The 22,699-nt window shown below is 28.3% G+C and overlaps 3 protein-coding genes across 3 annotated transcripts in view; 1 reads left to right on the top strand and 2 right to left on the bottom strand.

The window, feature by feature from the left end:
- LOC101499129 (anaphase-promoting complex subunit 1) overlaps positions 1–6,860 on the top strand; it is a 32,065-nt gene extending 25,205 nt beyond the window's left edge. Inside the window, exons 29-38 of the mRNA XM_012713090.3 lie at positions 7–14; positions 101–202; positions 638–778; positions 880–1,053; positions 1,227–1,290; positions 1,399–1,538; positions 1,621–1,778; positions 3,384–3,462; positions 4,106–4,204; positions 5,086–6,860. Of these exons, the coding sequence (XP_012568544.1) occupies positions 7–14; positions 101–202; positions 638–778; positions 880–1,053; positions 1,227–1,290; positions 1,399–1,538; positions 1,621–1,778; positions 3,384–3,462; positions 4,106–4,204; positions 5,086–5,463 (1,343 nt within the window). The 3' untranslated portion in view covers positions 5,464–6,860. The remainder of the gene's footprint in view (positions 1–6; positions 15–100; positions 203–637; positions 779–879; positions 1,054–1,226; positions 1,291–1,398; positions 1,539–1,620; positions 1,779–3,383; positions 3,463–4,105; positions 4,205–5,085) is intronic.
- LOC101515072 (xylan O-acetyltransferase 1-like) lies at positions 6,569–10,059 on the bottom strand. Its single transcript, XM_004490969.4, has 5 exons — positions 9,188–10,059; positions 8,921–9,092; positions 8,122–8,327; positions 7,702–7,860; positions 6,569–7,242 (listed from the first exon to the last, which is right to left on the bottom strand). The coding sequence occupies exons 1-5, from the start codon at positions 9,838–9,840 to the stop codon at positions 6,894–6,896; spliced, it is 1,539 nt and encodes a 512-aa protein (XP_004491026.1). The 5' UTR covers positions 9,841–10,059; the 3' UTR covers positions 6,569–6,893.
- Positions 10,060–13,823: 3,764 nt separating this feature from the next.
- On the bottom strand, positions 13,824–17,052 carry LOC101515623 (gibberellin 2-beta-dioxygenase 1). Its single transcript, XM_004490971.4, has 2 exons — positions 16,178–17,052; positions 13,824–14,269 (listed from the first exon to the last, which is right to left on the bottom strand). Exons 1-2 carry the CDS (start codon positions 16,979–16,981, stop codon positions 13,967–13,969), a joined length of 1,107 nt encoding a protein of 368 aa, XP_004491028.1. The 5' UTR covers positions 16,982–17,052; the 3' UTR covers positions 13,824–13,966.
- Positions 17,053–22,699: the final 5,647 nt, after the last annotated feature.

Below are 22,699 nucleotides of genomic sequence, written 5' to 3'. Positions count from 1 at the left end.
TTTCCCTATCTGTGGTATGTGCTTCTCTTTTCCTTTCACTTTCATCTAATTAAGGATTAAGATCACATTAAAATTCGATGATTAAACTTATTTATGACAGGTAATGGCTGGGTCGGGACATTTGCAGACCTTTCGGTTGTTGAGATTCCTAAGGAGTAGAAATTGTGCGGATGGGCAGTCAAGTTATGGTTTTCAGATGGCAGTACGTTCTACAAGTTGTTTCTTTATTTTCTTTTTCATAGTTATACAATTTTAAATATAGAATCGGGCTATTTAGAGGAAGCGAACTTTGGAACTTGAGTTCATTAGCAAAAAGTCTGCCTATGCATTCATATGTGTATATGTATCTTGTCTCATGTATGCATGCGTGCGTTGAATTTGAAACATCAAAATGACAAGGGCTTTTTGGTAGTAATATGAGAGAATCAGTTTGAAGTTTATTTATGCACTTCCTTCACTTTTACTAGTAAAACAAATTTTATTCAAATTTATAGAGATATACTTGTATAGAAAAGCTATATTTAGACCAAATTATGTATATTCTTCAATATTTCTTTTAAAAAAAATGCTGCTTTTTTCTTAAATGTTTTCTTCAGTCTCTGTTCTAACTTTTTTTTGTGTAAACATGCTGCTTTAGGTCAGCTTAGCTACTGGTTTCTTATTTCTCGGTGGTGGAATGAGAACATTTTCAACCAACAGCAGTTCCATTGCTGCTTTGCTCATTACTCTATATCCACGCTTGCCCATGGGTCCAAATGATAACAGATGCCACCTTCAGGTATAAATGATTGCTGAAAATACTGTCCCTTGTTATAAAATATTAAATATTCTTTGGTTTACTCTTTAAAATCATGCTTCATGAAGTAAGTTCTTTTGCAGGCATTTCGCCATCTTTATGTCCTTTCAACAGAGGCACGGTGGATTCAAACTGTTGATGTTGACACAGGTCTTCCAGTTTATGCTCCCATTGAGGTCACAGTCAGAGAAACTGAGCATTATGCAGAGTCAAGTTTTTGTGAGGTCACTCCTTGCCTTCTGCCAGAACGAGCTATTGTAAGTCTGATTGTCTGCATCGTCTTTGATTAAAGTCTTTGTGGCACTTCAAGTTCAATTTGCCTTCTTTATGTATGAATTAACTTTGATTGATGTTGAAATAATACATTTCTTATTGTTGGGTTAAAGAAAATCATATGTAGATCTAATTTGTTTGGTATTGATGGTTACAGTTGAAAACTATACGTGTTTGTGGGCCTCGCTACTGGCCTCAAGTAATAGACTTCACTCCTGAAGGTAAGCACTTTTTTTTTCTTCTGTTTGTGATCATATTTTCATTTTAAGATTTTTGGAATTATTATATACTTATTAAACGAGAACTTTAATTTATTCACTTAATAACAGATAAACCTTGGTGGAATTTTGGCGACAAGAATAATCCGTTTAATTCTGGTATTCTTTTTATCAAAAGAAAAGTTGGAGCTTGTTCTTATGTTGATGATCCTATTGGGTGCCAGTCACTGCTATCACGGGCAATGCACAAGGTTGGAATTGCATAGTATTTGATATTGGTAGATAAGTTTACACTATTGTTATACTCCAACTTTATTTTTTTGCTGGATCTAGGTATTTGGCCTTACAAGTTTAAAAGCATCTGATACAGTCACAGATAACCATAGTGGATCTGGTTCTATCACTGTTGATCAGTTGGTTGGTACCTTCTCATCTGATCCTAGTTTGATTGCATTTGCACAATTTTGCTGTGATCCCGCGTGGTATAATAGGTAAGTTCATATATCTAGTTTATTTTTTCATCCCATGTTTTGGCATCCATGTTCTGCTTGATTATATCTGTAGTATTTAATAGGTAAGTTCATTTTGTCTGATTGTGAAAATGTTTATTAATTTTTTTTTCTTGATAATTAATAATTACTCTGAGACTCCTTTCAATAAATAATATAATGAAATGATTGCCATGGGAAGAAATCCAAGTACACCTTTCATATGCATGTAGGGAGCCTTCAGACTGCAGAAATAAATAAATAAATGCAAGGGTGGAATGACTCAGGTTGCACATCCATTATCTTATTCAAGACAATGTATTTTGTTTTTTAAGAAAGTTAACTTATTTTCAGCAAGGACAACATAAAACGTGAAAAAGCAAAGGAAAATCCTAAAAGGTAGTTAGTATCGGAGAGCTTTCCAATCTCTTTACAATTCGCATATCTGAAACGTTGACTCTCTTCAACCATTTCCTGAACACCAGAGAGAAACCATGGAGACAATGATTTTCAGCATGGAAATACCCTTGGAAGTCGAGAGCACATCTTTTTCACCCATAAAACATGGAATCACATAAGTAATATACTGACAAAAGATTTTATTTTACTTCTTACCAAAACCTAACAAAATGCAGGAATTAGTTTAACTGACTTGGACAAAATCAATGCTCACCAGAAATGTTAAACACCTTTTTCCAAATGAATCACACCATTGGGAAGTGGGTTGTAAATATTCGGAAACCTAAAGAATCCAGAGATAAATTATGGGGAAAACATTGATTCTGGATCTGTATTCTGTATTTTCAATCAACTAAGAGAGGTCAAGAGATATTGCCAGAGAGTGATGACCGATGAAGTTCATCACAGCCTTGTTAGAGTAAAACAGATATCAAACAACTAACATAACTATTCTAACTCTTAAACTAATATAGAATTCGGAAAAGATACCTAACTCAGGGAAAATTTAAATGAGCAATATTTTCTGTTATTCTTTGTTTTCTCTGTTAGATTCAATTACAACAGAATTCTTACTAAACGATTTAGGTTAATACTAATACTAACTGAAACTACAGTAGCAAGTAGAAACAACATAACCTGAGTAGAAAGTAGAACACTTTTCCTTACAAAATCCAAACATCTGACAAAAATCTGATGAGAAAAACCGGGCTGGCATTTCAGAAAACCTTCATAATCCCTTCAATCATATAACCTTTAAACTTGAAACCTGTAAAAAAAAATCTGAAAGGATCACAATTACAATATGCTGCAAGTTGAAAGTACTCTGGAGATTCAATTACCTTCATCTATCTCTCATGTATATAAATACTTATACAAACCTTTTTACTATTGAGTAAGAAATATTCAGATTCAATTACCTTCATCTATCTTTTACATCATAATTAGCTAGACATGCCTGATTGAGCACTTTCCTTCAAAATATGTGTTTTTAGGTTCTCAAAATGTTCTGTTATTCGGAATAATGTTTAGATCATATAGATTATAAACAAAAATGCTATGACTAGTTACAGATTTATTGCATATGCCATTACATTTCTATATTGTAAAGAAGGTGATATATCTAAATAAACTAATAAAACATGCATGCAGATCTGATGTTGATTTCAAGGAATTTTGCTTGCAAGTATTATTTGAGTGTGTAAGCAAGGATAGACCAGCTCTTTTACAGGTAATGTACTTAGAAGGCTAATTTCTATTTTCTAAATTCAAAAAGTAATAATACCCAAATTTAAAACCTCAAATTTACAACATGAATTACTTTTTTTAAAGGGCTAATACTGCTTTTGCTCCTAGCAATATAGGGTGGGTCCAATTATTGTCCTTGTAATTTGTCTCAAATTCTACCCTGTGATTTCAGATTCTTCAGTTTCAGTCCCTCATTTGAGTTTGGTCTTCAAACTATGTTGATGTAGCATGATGACTTGGACCTAAAAATACAAAACATATAAAATAAATTAATTTACATTATTTTAAAAATACATTATTTCAATTCACCTGAATTTTAATTTAATTTACATTATTTTAAAAATACAAAACATAAATTAATTTATTTTTTAAACTTTTGGTTAATATAACTAAATATATAAAATAAAAATTAGATTTTATTCCCTTATCACTTCCCCTTCATGACATCTACCCAACCCATCTTCATCCAATCTCAGGAAATAAAGTTAATTTGTCTTCTATATATATATATATTGGATGTGCTAGTTGTGGGCTTGTGGTTATTAGATAATAAGTTTTAGTACATTTTTTAAATATGGAATATTCTCATAGAACATCTATTGACGCAAATATATGTATATATGCAGGTATATTTGTCATTGTACACTACAGTTGAAACAATGGTCAATCAAATTACTACTGGTGCCATTGTTTCTGGTGACTCACTCTCCATATCTGGTTTTAAGGTGACATTCACACTAAATCTTTATAAGTGCTTTTTCCTTTTGAGTAATAATCTGTCTCAAAACTATTTTTTGCATTTTGCTGCTTATTTAAGCATTAGTGATCACCTCTGATTTGGTCATACTGGGCTTTTCTCATTGCTCTCTTGAATAAGCTTTTATGGTTAAGACTTAGTGAGGGTTAAGGATGGCTAGATAGACAACTAGACAAGCTATTGGTCACCTTTGATCTTTAGATTGCTCCATGGCAAACTCAATTGGTACATAATATAGATATCAATTAAAATCAGTCATGGTAATAGGGTGAGCATGCACATTTTGTAGATCTATTTGTTATCTATCCTTCAAATCAAATCAATCTTACTCGTTCACTCTTTCGAGCATCTGGCAGTGGGTGAGCATTGACGCTAAGATTTGTTTAGCTGTGGTCATGGTGTGGTGGTCATATAAAGCATGAATATGCTGCTCGTTATGTATATAATAATAAGATATCGACACAATACGACAAATTTTACAAATATTATAATACAACTTGTCATTAACATGGCATATAGGATTAGTATGAAATTGATAAAAACCCAAATCGAAAACTAATAGTTTTAAAAGTTGGCATGAGACATTATTGATATGAAATTCAAAAGATAGAAATGAAAAGTTGAAAAATTATAATTAGGATTACTTGAAATGTCTGTGAAGTCTCGTGAACATTTGTTTTTTATTTCATTCGGAGTGTCTTAGACCATGTCCTAGAAACTGCCTCCTCTAAGGGGATTAGACCATGTCTTAGAACATTTGTTTTTTATTTCATTCGGAGTGTCTTAGACCATGTCTTAGACCATTTATTAGAATGTTTCAGACTTAATGCTAGTTGTATATTCTTGCAGCTTGCGCTAACTTACATCGAGGCACTGATGACTGGAAAATTATCTGCTACAAAGGGAGGAATCTTACAATCAACGTTTGTTGGTTCTCTTAGGAAGCAGGTGGAAGAGCTTCTTAATAATTCTCAGGAATTGAAGGATGACTTTCATAAATATTTGAAATTAGGAAAATGGCCTGATGGGGAATCGCAAGATAAACGTTCGATTCTTCTTTCTTGGTTTCTTCAGTGGTTTAATGTACCTGCTTCTTCCATAATCAGGACAGCTATTGATAGAGTCAAACCTAAGCTCACGTCATCCTCTTCCATTCCCTTGTTGCGCCTGTCTTTACCAAGAACTCATATCAATGTTATCAGGGAGATAGATAGATATTTGACCTGATTGTGGTTCAGCTTTAAATTGTTAATTTTACAAATATTTTATGTGCAGTAAGTCTTCTCATCACTGGCTGGGCTTGTCAGTGTTTTTACTGATGAGTTTATCCCCTTTCCTACTTGTTGCGCAAACCAAATTGGCATTAAGATTTGAAGTATGCCCCTGGAGACAGTGCAAATGTGTATATATGCAGATGTAGTCTTATGTTGATTATGGTACTGAAGATGATAATTGAATATGAGCCCATGAGTAGAGTTGCAAATGGGTTTGCAAGTGTGTGCTTTTTAGTATTATAGTATTTAATATTTATATACAATGTTTGTAGTCTTAATGTTTGTAGTTTTATATACAGTGTTCAATATTTGCTAATTTGTTCAAAAAATGCATTTAAGGGTAAGAACATAGTCGGTTACACTAAGTAGCAACATATAAAGTTACCTATCAAGTTGTGTAATAATGTTGAAGTTATTTACTACATAAGCATCTATCATTGTCCCTTAATATAATACTTTTTTCAATTTATTAGATGTATTTATTATGTTTTCCAAACATAACTCTAATATTATTAATGTCTTAAAATATAAAAAATCATTGTTGAATACATCAATACACAAATGATATTTTAGCCTTTTGCAATATGGGGTTATATTTAGGGACAGAGGTAAATTATGTATAAATATAGAATTGGGTATGAGATTTTAGACAGGTTTCATATCTACAAATTGTGGCTTCCTTGCATTTTTCAATTTTTCATTTTCGGAATCAGATTCAACAGTTATGCACATGAAGTAATATTAACCAACAGGTAGTCGCCAAGCTCTTATATACATATATCCCTTCGTTTTCTTATATAATACTAATATTTAGCTATATTGAAGTTTATCATCATTAGGTTTTGATTTGGTCTAATATTTGTGGCACCCTCCTGCTCGGCCATCTAAGATGGAACCAAAATTAGAGGTATTTTCTGCAACATCGAAATACACTGTTTAGACAGATTATTTTCCATTTGCTCAGTAGAAATATCATTGTCATTACATGCAACTATTTAAAACTAGAAACAATGTTAATAAAAATAAATAAAAAGCTAGAAACGATGGAACTTCCAAAGTAAACTAAACAAAACCTTCGTGCTTTATTGTTTCTTCATTCAAGGAACAAGGATTCATTGTACAATTTATGTTCTTGCAGTGCTTCCATTCTCAGCTAAATTGGCTTAACAAATAAACATGAGGAAGTAAAGGGGTAACAAAAAAAATTGCCCAACTCCTAAAAAACCTAATAAAAAGTGCCTCAAAATTACAAAAACTGACAGACACAACAAAAGTTAAGGCGTGGAAGTGAAAAAAAAGGGCAAACTTTCTTTCTTCAGTAAAAGGAGAAATAATAACAATTTAAGTAAAGTATTATGTATGAAGATATCTGTACGTTGTTGGTCAAGATTGAGAGATGATACTAGTATAAAGAAACTCATTCCAAATATCTGGTAATCCCGGTAAACACCAATGAATACAATCTGCATAAGTAGTTGGGTCAGCTTGTTGTTCAGGTGTTAGCATCTTCCCTTGACGAATGGTGTAAACAGAAGTATGTGCATCTTTTCTATACTCTGACATGGTCGTGATGTTAAGGAAGTAAACTGGCACTTTCATTGATTTTGTCACATTGTTAGAAATGACAAATAGGCGACGATCTGTGCCAACATCCAAGGGGGTCGACATATTCAGAACCGGAGTGGTTTCTTTAGCACATTTGATCCCATCTGGGTTGTTCCAATCCTCACTCCTATAAAATCAAATGGTTAATTCTTGATATTGATGTTAAATCTAATTTTTAACTATATTAATTTTTTTTTTATTAACATACTTCTGCAACTAATAACAAATATTATTATATTAAACATTAACTAATTGTATTTTTTTAAAGGTAAACATAAAAACAATATCTATTGTCAAAAAAATTAATACAACTATCATCTTTATTAATTCTTGTAATTTTTTTAATGGAGTCAGTATATTTTAGGGAAGGAAGTAGTAACTTAGAGGTGGGAGTATGTCACCAACTAAACTACGAACTTGATTTTAAATATATGTTAAGAAATTTAATATCAATCGCTGTCTTTATCTGTATAATAAATACATTGTGTATGCATCATTTTTCATATTGATAAGATCAATGTTTGTTAATTGATCCCAAATCACTTTTCAAATATTAAAAAGCAGAAAACGAGACATGGTCATTTACTTGATATGAAGAGGGGATGTGCTGGTGAAGTAAACTTTGGTTTTATTTGGGTCAATGTTGTTATCCACCCAATTTGACCATGTTCTCAAGACTCTCTCATAAGCTATTGGCCTAGGGACTTCATCGTATTCCGTGGACCCTTCATCAAATGATCCTCGTCTATTGCATCAAACACATCCATGTTAGTTCCATAAATTTGCTTCAAAATTACGAAACATTAAATGAGGAAAGAAATGGACCAAACTACTGGAAAGTGAACAACATTATTTGATGAACAAATTAATAATTGATATTATGTGCACATGCAAAACATATCATAAATAATTAAAATATTATCTTATGATTTTCTTACTTTACTAACTACTCACTTTAGAAGAGTTTAGTTCCTAAGAAATTGAGTAGAGTGGATCAAGTGCTTACAAGACTTTCATATTGAAAGTGTTCATCCACCATATGTATGTGTTAAAGATAAGGTAGTCCACATTCTTCCAATTCACACCATGCTTTTCAATTGATTCAGGCATGATTATACGGTTCAATATGCTGTGCATATTTGGATCATCTGAATTTGACTCTACAAGGAATGGTGCCCAGTAGAATTCTATTGTAGTAATGTGCTCTGGCTCCTGCATAGACAACAACAAGAGTGTATCCTAAGCAACATTGAATAGGTCCATGTTATCACTGACACAACATGTCCTTTCTTAACTACCAATATATATTGTCTCCATCTGTTGAAAGCCAGATATTTCTGTCTAAGGCAAAATAAAGAGGTGACTTGTATTTAAACAATCCCATGTTGTCATCAAGTTCAGTGGTCCACACTATAAATGTTTATCATTACAGGTTTTTAATCATTCTAGTTCATGAAGATGAATGGAACTTTAGCATTCAAGTACTAGTATAAATGTTATGCTTGTGATTAATAATTATGGCCAACTATAATAACTTATGATGATCAAGATAATGTCAAAAAAGAAATGACCATGATCAAGATGGCTAGCATCAAAGTTTTAAAAAACAGTTGCATAGCATTCTACCTGGTTGGAGAAATTAGACTTTGCAGTTGCACAAGCTGGATACTCGGTTTAAAATAATAACAGTTGCACATCAGTTTTTAATATTCTGAAGAATTATAGTCAAATATGATGATTTTTTATGAGGATATAAAATTAATCACCCAACTTGAACACCCAAATAAAAAAGAAAAATGACAAACCTCAATTTTTAAGATGGCAAGAGAACCACTCTTGTACCATGTCTTCTTATCCGAAGGAACAACCGACTGAACCATACAGACCATTGATTCCCACTGGTTTCTATTCAGAGAGTCTCCAACAAACATAAGCCTCTTCCCTCTAATCTTCTTAAACAACAATCTTGGCTTGAACCTTTACAAAAAAATTCAATCATTAAGAATAAAATACTATTCATCAACAAAAAGGGTAAATTCAAAGAAAGAGAAAAAAAAACCAAATTTGCATACTTTGGGAGAGAGCAATCTCTAGGCTGCCATTTCCAATTCTGATACAAAGAATCACGTCTTCCATTCTTCAAACATGTAACTTGAGAAGTGAGAAATTCACATTCATCTTCTTTATACAAAGGATGCGACACATTATCTAAAACCCATTCACCATTGAACAAGTCACAATCTTTTGGTGGCAACTCAACTTCTTCTTCATCTTCCTCTTCTTCTTCCTCCTTATCTAACAATTCAATCTTTTCCTCTTTCTCTGTCATCACAATCTTTTTCAACTCAACATGTTCTTGCTGTTCATCAGAATCTTCACCATCATCATCACTTTTCTCAAGTTGGGTTCTTGAATTCTTTGAAGCCATGATAGTAACAGTGTCTTCTTCTTTAACATCTTTCTCTGTATTATCATCCCTTTGAATAACAGTGACAGTGTCTTCTTCAACCCTTTTATCATCTTTCGGAAAAGACTCAACTTTTTGAGCTTTTGGCCTTGAAAATGGGAATTCAGCTATGGATTTAACATCCTCGTTGTACATGAAGATCCCAAAGAGGAAAATGGAGAAAACAACTACAAAAATGGAAAGATTGCTGTTTTTGCGACCCTTCATTGCCCCTATTTCTGAGTTGAAAAGAGGTGTCTTGCGGCGAAGTGGCTGCATGGTAGAAAAAGAAAAGAGAGAGACAGAGAGAGAAAATAATAATAATCAGTGAGCAAAGAAGAAGAGAAGAGAGGTAGAAATATAGAGACAGGTGTGAGAGACATTGGAAGAAAAAGAAATACTTGAATTTGAGTATTAGGTTGTGTTTGTTTAATTGGGGTTTGGTGAAATGATGTTGTCAAGAATATAGAAGAAGGTTTATTACTTACTTATTGGTGGATGAATGGTTGTCTTTCTCAATTTTTATTAAGCTCCACTGTTTTGTGGCGGGTTTTATTCATACATTGGAGTTAAATATATGAAGAAATCATGTATCGAGATCTCACCGTGGAATATTATTAGGACCACAATTAAATTAAAAGATAACTGTATTTTAATCGTAACCTCTCTTGCCTAATTTATTTGTTTTGAATTCTTTTAATATGAAAAAAATAGAGAATCATGAATTTCAACACATACTTCTACATATCAATGTTTTACAATTACTAATTGACTTGTATTTATGAAACTTTTGTTTTGGATTTAAAATTTAAATTCATTTAGTGTTTATATTTTGTATAAAATATATATTTACGTAAATTATTGATAATTTACCAACATGGATTGATTAGGTAATAGATACATATACTTTAAATAAATGGTCAAATATTCTATTCAATTTTCTTTTGTCTAACAAATTTTTTGACGGAGATAAATTACTTTTAAACTACGTTTGATTCTTCGTATTTATAACATTAATATAAAACAATCTATTGCTAATTTTTTTTAGTCAAGTGGCTTACATGGTCATTTTGCTATATTTTATATTTTATACAAAATATCATATTATTTTAGTATTAGTCATTCCCCTTGATCTGTTGGCAGTGCAACCACTTTCAAAGTTGGATCAATACGTTAGGGAGAGGGATACAAATTAAGGAGTGACCTCAAAGCTTTCAAAGTTGGTAGTAGTCTCAGTCATGTGAAAGAGTTTGGTGGTTAGTTTTGAGACACTTTGGTGGACACAATGTTGCTGTCTTACAGTTTCAGTTTCGGATTGTAAGGAAGCTATTCTTGATGGTCAGAGTAAAGTGTTGTGTAGAGAAGCCCACTCCAACTGCAATGTTTTTATTTCAATATATAAGTCTTTTTGGGTCAACTAATTATAAAAAACCTAAACAAATGTTTGTGCTTAGTTATATGTAGGGCACTTCATGAAGGGTCTGAATCCTTTGTTCTCAGTTTCTTATCTTAATTGTGAGTTGCGACTTTCATTTTTATATTAATAAAAAAAAATCACATGTTTTAATATTTTTAAAAATAATACTTCCTCCAATCACGTAATTAATCAATCAAATTGTCTATTTAACATAGATTAAGAAGAAAAAAAATATATAAATAAAAGAAAGATAATTATATATTTATTAAATTACTCTTATTAAGTATTGATGTAAAAATATTAATCATTGTCATCTTTTTGAAGAACATATTAAATTGAGAGTGTTGCATATATTATTAATTAGAGAACATAATTAAAAAATAATTAATATATTATTGAAAATCGAAAGGGTCACTTATTTTTATCTAATTCTATATATTTTATTATGTCTCTGTCATGTCTTAATGCACATACAAGTTGTAATATGTTGTACACATTTCCAAACAATCTATATATAGTTCAAGATCAAGGTGAATTTTTTAATTTAGCCTTTTTGGATGAAAATGGCAAATGCAAATGACAAAAATACAATTCTCAATTGATACTATTTGAATCAATTGTTGCTTTTATAATACAAAGACATTCATTCTTTTAACCAATTGGTTCGACAATTAGTTTGTTGGCAAAGCTTTGCATTTAAGAGAAACATTTATATATAATCAAGCAGCTCATTTTAATTACTTCTAAAGGCAAACTTCTGAAAGCATCAAAGCCAAAGATCTAGGTAATTCACTTTCACATATATACATCATATTAGCTAAATGGCAACATCACTCACTGTGTTAAAGCCAAAAACCCCAATTGATCCATAAAGTATTAACGACCCTTTAGATAAATAAATTATATGGACTATGTCACCTAATCTTTAATAATTGATTGAAGTTTCATCATAATAATAAAATAATAATTAATTAATTGAAGTTTTTTTATAAAAAACTTAACATAAGGAAAAATAAGCCAAGTTGTATAGGACAGCTCCTCTGACATAATCTTTATAAGTAATAATAATAATAATAATAATAATAATAATAATAATAATAATAATAATAATAATAATAATAATAATAATAATAATAATAATAAACAGACTCTGAAAATAAAAAACTCATTTTAATAACTAAATTAAATATTATTAATTATTGATAAATCAATTATCAATATTATAATAAATATAATAATAAATGATTAAATTAAAATAATTAATAAACTTTAGTTAAAAATATTTTTTTTAAATTGAATTTAAACTCTAACTGGAATAATTTTTTACTACCTCTATATATATATATATATATATATATATAAAAATATAACAAATATGATAATTGTGTTAACAAGCGATTTGTTTCATATTATTGGAAAAATGACTAAATAGCATATGTGGTACCTTAATTTTATTTCAATTAACGTTTTAGTTTTTTATTTTTTTTTCTTTTTAATGTGGTCCTTTATTTTATTATTAAGTGATAATTTGATCTTTTATATTTTAAAATGTCAACAATATCATTCCTTTTTCTTTTTGGCAAAAATTCATAAAAAATTTCAAACAAAATCCATAAAATTAATTATCATCCTCAATATAATGCAAATTTCGTCAAATTTATAACTAAATCTTTAAAAAAAATTATATTTTCATCTCTAACAACATCAAATAAAAAATATGAATTTATTTGAAGATTTGGGTTATGAATTTGATGAAATTTGTATTATATTGAAGAATATCATTAATTTTATTGGTTTTGTTTGAAAATTTTAATGAATTTTTGTAATAAGAAGAAAAACATTGTTGACATTTTAAAACATAAAAGATTAAATTATCACTTAAAATTAAAATAAATAAAAAACTAAAATATTAATTAATATTAAATTAAAGACCACGGTAGTTAACCTTATATATATTTAGCTTATTAATATTATGCTAAACAAATTCCGCAACTTAACATTTGAAATTAATAGTTGTAAATAAAGATGCTATTATTTACAGTGATAAAGACACAAAAACCAGCTACGATGACGTGGTATTAACCTTCTCGATTAAACATATGATTTCTTGGCTGCAATTGTAATTTGTTGGATTGGTGACTTTGGGCTTTTGTTACTGCTCATTCATTACATTTTTTTTAGTTTCTCGATTATGTTGTTGCATTAAATTTCACCACCTAACCCAATTTATTATTATATTTGGTTTTCATACATGTTTCATTATCATTTTTCTTCATTTAATTTTTTATAACTAAACTTAGTTTATGGTGACAAAAATGATTATGAATAAATAAAATCTGAACTAATTGGGAGGTATTTTTTGAATAAACGTTGTATGTATTACATGAGATGCATTATTCAACCTCCTTAAACTCTTTTGAATGCTTCCGTTCAATTTCTTAAACTACACTTTAGAAACAATAAAATAAATAAAATATAATTTGTCTATATTTTAAACTACGAAATATAATATATTTTTTCTACTCAACAAGTCTAAAATGAAAAAACCAATGAATGATACTTATTAGAATGAAAATATTCCTTCCTATTTTAGAATGGGACACGATTACTTTATCTTAATTTTTTTTAACCAATGAAACATGTAAAAAAGAGTGATTGATAAATTTCATTAAAAGAGATAATTAAAGCCACACTGCTTGAGTAATAATTGATACAAACTCATATTCTGTTCTTTAGCAAAAATCAGTGATCATGTTCCTTCAAAATCAATCAAATCAATAAATGAAGCATATACAACTCACACTATATAATAGTCCATTCAATTCCAATTTCCCCCCTTCCATCATTCAAAATTAAAAGCTTATAGGAATAACATTAATAAATCTCACAAAAAACAAAAACTCACATTTAGTTAGAAAGAATAAAATAACAATATTTTTTTTGAAAATAAAATAACAACAATATTAATATATTATATAGCAACTCCAACTAATTTTGAGTAACACGATACCTATCCAATGGATCCTTGAATAAGAGACGTTCATGATAAACTCTCCAAGCATAATCCTCAAAATCAATAGAGTTGAACATACTATCTTGGACTTCACCATCATTAATGTTGATTTCTTTTTCTTCTTTATTATCTTCAACTTTAGGAAGAAGAGGAGCTACAATGCTCTCTGTAGGAAGAGTTATCAACAATGACATTGTTATGCAACGTGAATCATTTTCATCTCCCAATGTTGCAATTGGTCTTCCTCTCACTTTCTTTAGCTTGCCATTGCTCCACACCTACACTTTCATATTTCATTCTTAGTTTCGTTAACAAACATGTCAATTGACAATTAGTGATCTTAGGATGATTAATTCGATGTGCTATTAAAAAAAAATGTTTAGATGCAATTTTATTCCTCTTTTTTGTTTATTTACGATTTTAATTCCATTTTCTAAATCTAAAAAATATATAGTATCTTAATTTTTATAATTTTCACTCCTACTAAATTCTAAATTTATTTTTGGTGAAGTGTCATGTTGAAATTGAATAATAAACTTACAAGTCATTTAGTGATATGGCAATATATATTTCTTGCGAATTTTTTTTTTTTTAGGGTTTTATATTTTATTCATTTTAAATTTTATATTTTTAAATAATACTTTAATGATATGAAGAAAAAAAATTGTATCCGCATATATGTATTATTACACAATCCTATAGCTCGTTATTTAACTTTGACACATGAGCAAAAACAAGCCTCGAGGGTTAAAAAAAACAGCATCAAGTTCAATGAAGGGAAATTTTTTCTGAAATTTTAAAAATTAGACCGTTAGATTTCTGGATTTTAAAATTAGGGAATTAACATTATGAATCATCAAATATAAGGGAAACAAGTTCATTTAAACCTAAATAATACATGATTTAAAATTGTATAAATAATTAGTTCTACCTTCTAATTTTTTTACTCCTACTCATTCATGCAACCAATTCTTAAAAATTCGGTAAACACACAAAAATCTTAAAATTAAAATTAATTACTTAAGGCACAACTCAAAAACACTTGCACTAAATTAATTAAATTTCTTCCTGGCCTCCCTTGGCACAAAAGGGACCCAACTTAATTACATGATTTTTTTATAATCTGACTGAACAAACAGTTTATTTAAATATTTATTATATAAATGTTTATATGTAAGTTAATTATTTGTTGATAAAAGATTTCGTATAATTAACTATAATATATTTTTATAAATTATCTTAAATAGTTTATGGCAACTAGCTAAAAATAATTTGTGGGCTCAAACAACCCCACATTAGTATAACAATGCTGAAAATAATAATAATAATAATAATAATAATAATAATAATAATAATAATAATAATGAATTGTTTAAAAATATCTTTATTTAAAGTTAACCATCATCAATCATCATTCTAGAAAATAAACAAAATGACGCCACCAAAATAGCATATCTCATTTATCACGTGACTCAACAACTAAAAAGATGACTCATTCAGATAATTAATAATCCCTCATTCAGGGAAACATGTTTATTTATATATTTAAATAACTTGTTAGCCTAAGTATTCTAAATATTTTTTTTCAGGTTTGTTCAAACTATGGAGTTTCAAAATTGAACAATACATGCACCTAAGGGGCAAAAGCGTACATGCAATTACAAATCATAAATAACTATATAACTTTTTAGTCAAATAAATAATAATTCTAATCTGACAAACTAAACTGACACTACCAGAAAACCTTTTCCACAAACCAAGCCACTAACACAAAGAAAATAATTTTCTAAATACAAAAGTAGACAGTACAAAGTACAACAAAAATTAACAAATAACCAAAATCATAAAGGTAATTAAAATAATTTAAAAATATGTTTTTAGTTAATCATTTTAATTTTTAAATATTAATTTAATCCTTTAATTTTTTAAAAATATATTTAGTTTATAATATAATTTCAGATTAAATATATTAATATTTTTATTTATAAAAAGAATGGATGAAGTATTTAAATATCAAAATCGACATTCATTTAAAATTAATAAAATAAAAATATTAACACGTGTCTTTAATATATTTTTAAAAATAAATTTTTTTTAAAAATTATATATTTATTTTTTTAAATTCAATTATTATTTGTGAAAGGTACTGATGAAAAAGCAAAGCTAAAAAGAAGAAAAAATGGAACCTGAGCAATATCACCAATAGTAACCAAGATAGAGTCCACGTGTGGCAACACAGAAACCCATCCTCCAGAATCCGACAACAACGACTGTTTCTCGCACCTAATCTGGTACTGCAACCCAACTATAAAAGGATAAAACCCACCCGTTGAACCGGGTTTATTTCCGGTTAAACACTCCGAAACCCACATAATCGAACAAAATCGGTCCGGGTCATTCCCAACCGGGTTCTCAATCCCTAAACCCTTCATTAACCAATCAATTACACTCAAGCCCACCTTCTCCAGCGCACGTGCGAACACGCGCAGAGAAGAAAGCGTTAACTCGCTCGAGTTTGACTCGGTTGAACACGACGGGTCAAACCGGAACGACTCAGCGAGTGTTTCGTCTTCATCGTCGCCGCCATCGTAACCGAAAGGCCAATTTTGAGGAAACAACGATTCCTTCTGGTGACGTGAAAGGTTGAATAGTTCGAGCGATTCTGACTCGGCCGAGTTAGCGAGTTCTGATGAAACTGAGTGACCAGTGAGTTGAACGTAACCGAGTTTGGAGATAGAAGAGAGGAGTTGGTTTGGTGTTAATGAGGGGAAAGAGAGGGAAGGAGGAGAAGTGGCAGATAAAGAGGAACGGCGAGTTGGGAGAGAGAGGTTTGGTGGGAGACGGTGGAGGAGGCGTGAGAGTGCATCGGCGGCGTTGGAAGTTGAGAGGAGGTTGTTGGTGTTTGTTGATGGTGTTGGTGGTGGTGCTGACGTGGCGCCACCGTGAAGGTTTGATAATAGTTGATGTTGATCGTGTGTTGAAGATGCCATGACGTGAACAAAATGAACTTGTGCTCAAAACTATGACCAAATTTTGGGTCTCTTTCTTTGTTCATTCGTATTATTAATAGGGAGGTGTTATTATATGAATATAAAAAAATATCTAAATAGGAAATATAGGAATGAATTAGTTAATAGTAAATGTATTTATGAATATCATATAGTTAATAAAATTTATATATCAGATGGTTAATATAAATTGAAATTGAACTATTTTATAAAAGTTAGTGGTTTAACTAATCTACTAATATAAAATATCATAATAGTACTATAGTAGATCAAATATGGAAGCGATGGATAAAATTAACAGTTTTTTAATATAGACAACGACAATAAAAACAAGCAAAAAATATACTTTATCAACTATAAATTGAAAGGCTAGATGTAACCTCTAAAAAAGAATGTTATATAATAATAAAAACATTACTTGAAATACTTAACAAGTTTACTTTAATGGTATTTATGTTTATTACTAGTTTTGACACTATAAATTATTGGCCTTATGAAATAAGTAGCTATTTATAATTATCGCGGTGAGACTCGAAAAGAGAAAAAAAGTAATAAAAAAATGGAATTGATCCACAACTCGGAGAACAAAAATGTTGGTACAAGTAACATTTATCATATTATATGTCGAGGTCTGTCTTTCCTCCACTTTGCCTGCCATTCTTTTTTTCTTTATATATTATTTTACCTAATTTAATAGTTCATTGTTTGTTCAATTGCCTGACAAAATGAGATAATATATTAAATGAATAATGTCTGTATTGGAAGACAATATAAAGCCATATTAGGATTCATATTTATTTATAATAATTTCGTTCATTCATTCATTTGTTGAATGTTGCCCATCCATCATCATATAAAGAAGTATTTTGGTTTACAAATTTATATTTTAATACAATCAATTATTAGTGTAGTTACCATTGTTCAGTAAGTTATTTATTTTGCAGATTTGCATTCTTAAATAATGATGTGGTATATACCTTAAAAACATAATGATGTGGTTGAATAAAAAATTAGATTTAGAAAGAACAAAAAAAAATTGATTTAGATTTTTTTTTTTATATTTGAAGAAAGATAAACACACAAACAAATTTTTATTTATTTATTTATTTTTATATATAAAATTTTTTAAAATTATTATTGTGTATATTCCTCACCAAACATAAAAGAGAGAAAAATTAAATGATGTAAATAGTACAAAATTGACTATTATTTAGAATCTTCATAGATATGACAAGCCATAGAAATATATTACAATTTTATTACTCACACTTTCCTTTTTTCAACCACACTCTTGAAATTTATTTTAAATATAAAATATCAAAAACACTCTTACTTATTTATTACATTCTTTAAATTATAACCTCTTTTTTTTTATCTTCATCTTTAACTATAACTTCTATTTCTTTCTTCATCTTCTACTTTGCAGTCATATTCATTATTTTCTCTCACACCCCCTTATATTTTCTTTTTTCATTTTCAACAACGTCAATCATATTTATTGGCTCCCATTTACATCATCTTGTTCTTCTTCTTGTTTTTTTTAATAATATTTAGTTACGATTAAGTGATTGAAACTAATTTTAGTAAAACTGAAACTCGTTTTTGTCAACTGATTTTGATTACGCAAACCGAGTTTGCCCAAAAATTGAATTTGCGTACTTGAATTCAGTTTGCATACGTGAACTCAGTCTGCCAAGAAACATACGTGAACCGAGTTTGCGTACGTGAACTTAGTTTTCCTAAAAACATACGTGAACTGAGTTTGCGTATGTTAACTCAGTTTGTGTACGTGAACTCGTATTGCATACGTGAATTTAGTTTGCCCAGGACCTACGTTAACTCAGTTCACGTATGTTTTTGGGCAGGCTGAGTTCAGGTAGGTTTTAGGTAAACTGAGTTCACGTACGCAAACTCAGTTCACGTATGTTACTAGGCAGACTCGGTTTGTATAACCAAAACCAATTTCAATCATATAACTCAAATTAAATATGGTAAAATTAAATATGGTAAAATTAAATATGGTAAAAAATAAGAAGAAGAATAAGAACCAAAAAAAGAACAAGATGATATAAGCATTATGTAAATGGGAGCCAATGAAGATGATTGAAGATGTTGAAAATAGAGGAAGAATGATAAGGAGGTGTGAGAGAAAATAATGAATATGAGTGTGAGATAGAAGATGAAGATAAAAAGAAAGGTTATGGTTGAAGATGAAGATAGAAATAGAGATTATGGTTTAAATAATATAATAAATAAATAAATAAAGATATTTTGAATATTTTTATATAAAAAATTTAAAGGGTGTAATTAGCAAAAATGAGAGATGTAGGTAACAAAATTAAAAATATTAAACTAAACAAGGTTTAGCAAAATTTAAACAACTTTACTTATTTTGAAAAAATTTGAGTTCAAAATGGCCTATGGACTGTAGGTAAAGTTGCTGACTTAGACTTCAAACTTAATATTTAATTTAATTGATATTATTATAATAATATTAAATATTCAAGTCTTTTAGGATAAATTTAATTCACTTATGGTATTATTTTAATATTATGAAAATTAATTAAACTTCAAAGACATATAATTTTAGTATTGTTAACATTGAGTCTTAACTTAAATTTCTCTTTATATTTTTAAATTTATTGAGTCAATTTTATATCTATTATTTATTTTTAGTTTATTTTTAAGATGTAGTATTTTTTTTTTTAAAATCTAAAAATTTGTTAATTTGAAAGTCCACTTCATTTCATTTTACGAAAAGACTACACCACTCAAATAATGACCGGTGTTTGTTATAATTTAATTGTTTTAGGGCTTTTTAAAAAAAATTATACTATTATATATTATATAAAATATGACATAATCTCATATACTAGATCATAGATACATGTGGATTGACCTGCCAATTTCCAACTAAGTGATGGTTTATATATTGGCTTTATAGGTTACGTAGTGGGCTAGTGGCAGTCTTCAGTCCTTTTGTGGGGAAAATGTGTTTTCCATACTACACCCCCTTCTCTGATGTACGTATGACCTATCTTTTAGAGTAAGTTAAAATTTTGAGACTATTTTACAATATCCTTTTCTTTAAAAATAGATTCAATTTACCATTTTTTATTTAAACTAAACCGAAATACCATTTTTTTATGAAACAAAAGGGAAAGTTGCATCACGACCTTCCCTTAACACATAATTGTTTTTGCATTTTTTTAAACTTCTAATCTATATATATGATTTTTATATTATTTAATAAAAAATAAAATAATAATAAATAAATGATTAATAATAAAATTTAATAATAATGATAAATAAAATAAAATTATATAGATTGAATAAATTGTTAATAATATTTAAACAATATCTTTTATTATAATTGATTATTGACACAATTTATATATTTTAGACACTTTATTGTTAAGGTTTATTTCAATTATAATGCTAGTAATATCCAGAAGACTATTATTCAGTATCTCCATTTCAAGATTATTATACATCATATCACATTCATATGATATGAAGCTAATATCATTTGTTAGACTTCAATGTAAACTAAGTGTTAGTTGTAGATATCTAATAGTCTACAAATGAGATCTGTTAAAAATTAAAACTAAGTGTTTTATCTTATATATAATTTTTGTTCAAGTAATTAATTTTAATGTTTGGTATTATACTTAACGTCTACAACAAATAAATAGTTCACAATAGTATTTAATAAATGATATTTATTCAATATTAGAATCCGTGCGATGCACGAGTATATTATTGTTTATGAGTAATATTTGTTTAGCAAAAAATTATATTTGATGTTTGATAGATTTGCATAAGATTGATACTTTCGTGAAGTTACTCAATGCAGTAAGAGAAATTGTCTGATAACATAAAAAATAAGACACATGTATAACATATTCGTGCAATCCTCTTTTTGACACATTTATTAATATAACATGTTCATGTTCATATCCCATGTAATCCTCCCTTGATTGTTCAACCATCATTGTGGACAAAAAGAAGATTGTGGATTATAAAACGTGTAGTTTGAACAAAACATTAAAGATTTTAGCCATAACAAAAGTACTACGTACCTTCAAAATTTATTTTACAGCAATAAACACCTCATTTCTAATACTACTATATTGCATTCATTTTTCTATATAAACATGATATAATACCCAAGAGCAAATACTTTGAACATAATATGACGTAAAAGAAAAATTACAAAAATCAATAGAAAGTTAATTAAAATTTAAAATAAAAAGAGTAGCTTTTTTTTTTTACAATAGTAAAAAGACGTAGCTCAGTAAACTACATAAATGGAAAACGTAAACATGTATAATTTTTCAATTACATGAACGAGAGTTTTTGTTTTTTTCGATCGAGAAGCTATTATTATCGTGAGATAAATATTGAAGAAAAATAAATGATCAAAGAGTTTTGGAAGAAAAACGAACAGTTATTAATGTATTTATGAATTAATGTATATTTAATTCAATATCACAAATTTACATATTTCAATATCCAAACTTAACCATTAATTGATTTTTTTTAAATAGATAAAAAATTAATTTCAAATTTATGCCTAATTAGAGAGAGAAATTTTTTCTTCAATAAATTAAGAATTTTTATATATAAAGATTAATTGATTTTTTGTTTTGAAAAATAGACAAAAAAAATTAATTCTTAGTTAACGTAAACCTATTTATGAAGGAAAAAGATGATTCAATGACTTAAAATCTTTTATGTATAATGATACAAAGACCATGTATTGTATTACAATTCTAAAATAAAAAAATTTAAGAGTCGTCTAAATAATATTTGTATTAAAAATGAAATAAATATTAAGAAAAAAATATAAAAAAAACTTAGATTGTATCGAATATTAATAGTATTTGTATTAAAAATGAAATAAATATTAAAAAAAAATATAAAAAACTTAGATTGTATCGAATATTTATAATAGTAAAAAATTTATCAAAATGTTATTCACAAATTTACTCAAGATACAATTTGATTGTAATTTTTTTATTACTAATTTTAGTCTATCTATTATTATTTATTATTAATTAATATTTCTAAATTATTTATTATTAATTAATATTTCTAATTAATTGTTTATTATATCTAAGTTTTTTTATAAAACAATAAAAAGAAAATAAAATAATTAGGTGTAGGTGGTTGCATCCTTCACCAATGATGCGACTATCAACTACACATTATAAAAAATTTATATATAAAAATATCAATTTCTTTAGAAAATTGGGATGCCACTTCTCTATTTAAAAAAAATAAAAAATGGTATATTGATATATTAGTAAATAGTTTTGTTGTTGTTACGTATTAGTGTATATAGTTGGAAGAAGAGGGTGAATTCAAAAGTTTGTTTTTTATTTTTTTTTAAAAGGGATAGTTAAGAAAAATTGTTTGAATTCATTACCACTCCATTATGTCTAATCTATTACACAAAGGAGACGAAATAAATTGACATGTAGATCTAAATAAATAAAAAATTATATTTCATTTATTTATAAATTACAATTTACTTTCAATTATTTAACTTATAAATACATAGTTTCGTGTCATTTTAATTATAACACTTAAATTTATCAAATTATTTTAATTTAATCAACTAATTCTCAACTATAAAATATTAGTTACTCGGTAAACTTTTTCAACCACCAACTATCTTTTCCCTAATAAACTAAT

The sequence above is a fragment of the Cicer arietinum genome, chromosome 2, assembly GCF_000331145.2.
Source record: "Cicer arietinum cultivar CDC Frontier isolate Library 1 chromosome 2, Cicar.CDCFrontier_v2.0, whole genome shotgun sequence".
NCBI classification, from domain to species: domain Eukaryota; kingdom Viridiplantae; phylum Streptophyta; class Magnoliopsida; order Fabales; family Fabaceae; genus Cicer; species Cicer arietinum.
The sequence above is the reverse complement of the archived record's forward strand: the minus strand, read 5'-3'. Positions and strand labels throughout refer to the sequence as shown.

Bases quoted from the DNA above. Each gene is read 5' to 3' on its own strand.
- LOC101515072 (XM_004490969.4), bottom strand. From the start codon at position 9,840: ATGCAGCCACTTCGCCGCAAGACACCTCTTTTCAACTCAGAAATAGGG. The intron at 9,093-9,187 runs GTATGCAAATTT...TTTTTTGTAAAG, and splicing joins AGAGATTGCTCTCTCCCAAA to GTTCAAGCCAAGATTGTTGT. The intron at 8,328-8,920 runs GTTTGTCATTTT...TTGTCTATGCAG, and splicing joins TTGCCATCTTAAAAATTGAG to GAGCCAGAGCACATTACTAC.
- LOC101515623 (XM_004490971.4), bottom strand. From the start codon at position 16,981: ATGGCATCTTCAACACACGATCAACATCAACTATTATCAAACCTTCAC. The intron at 14,270-16,177 runs GTTCCATTTTTT...ATGAAAGTGTAG, and splicing joins CTATTGGTGATATTGCTCAG to GTGTGGAGCAATGGCAAGCT.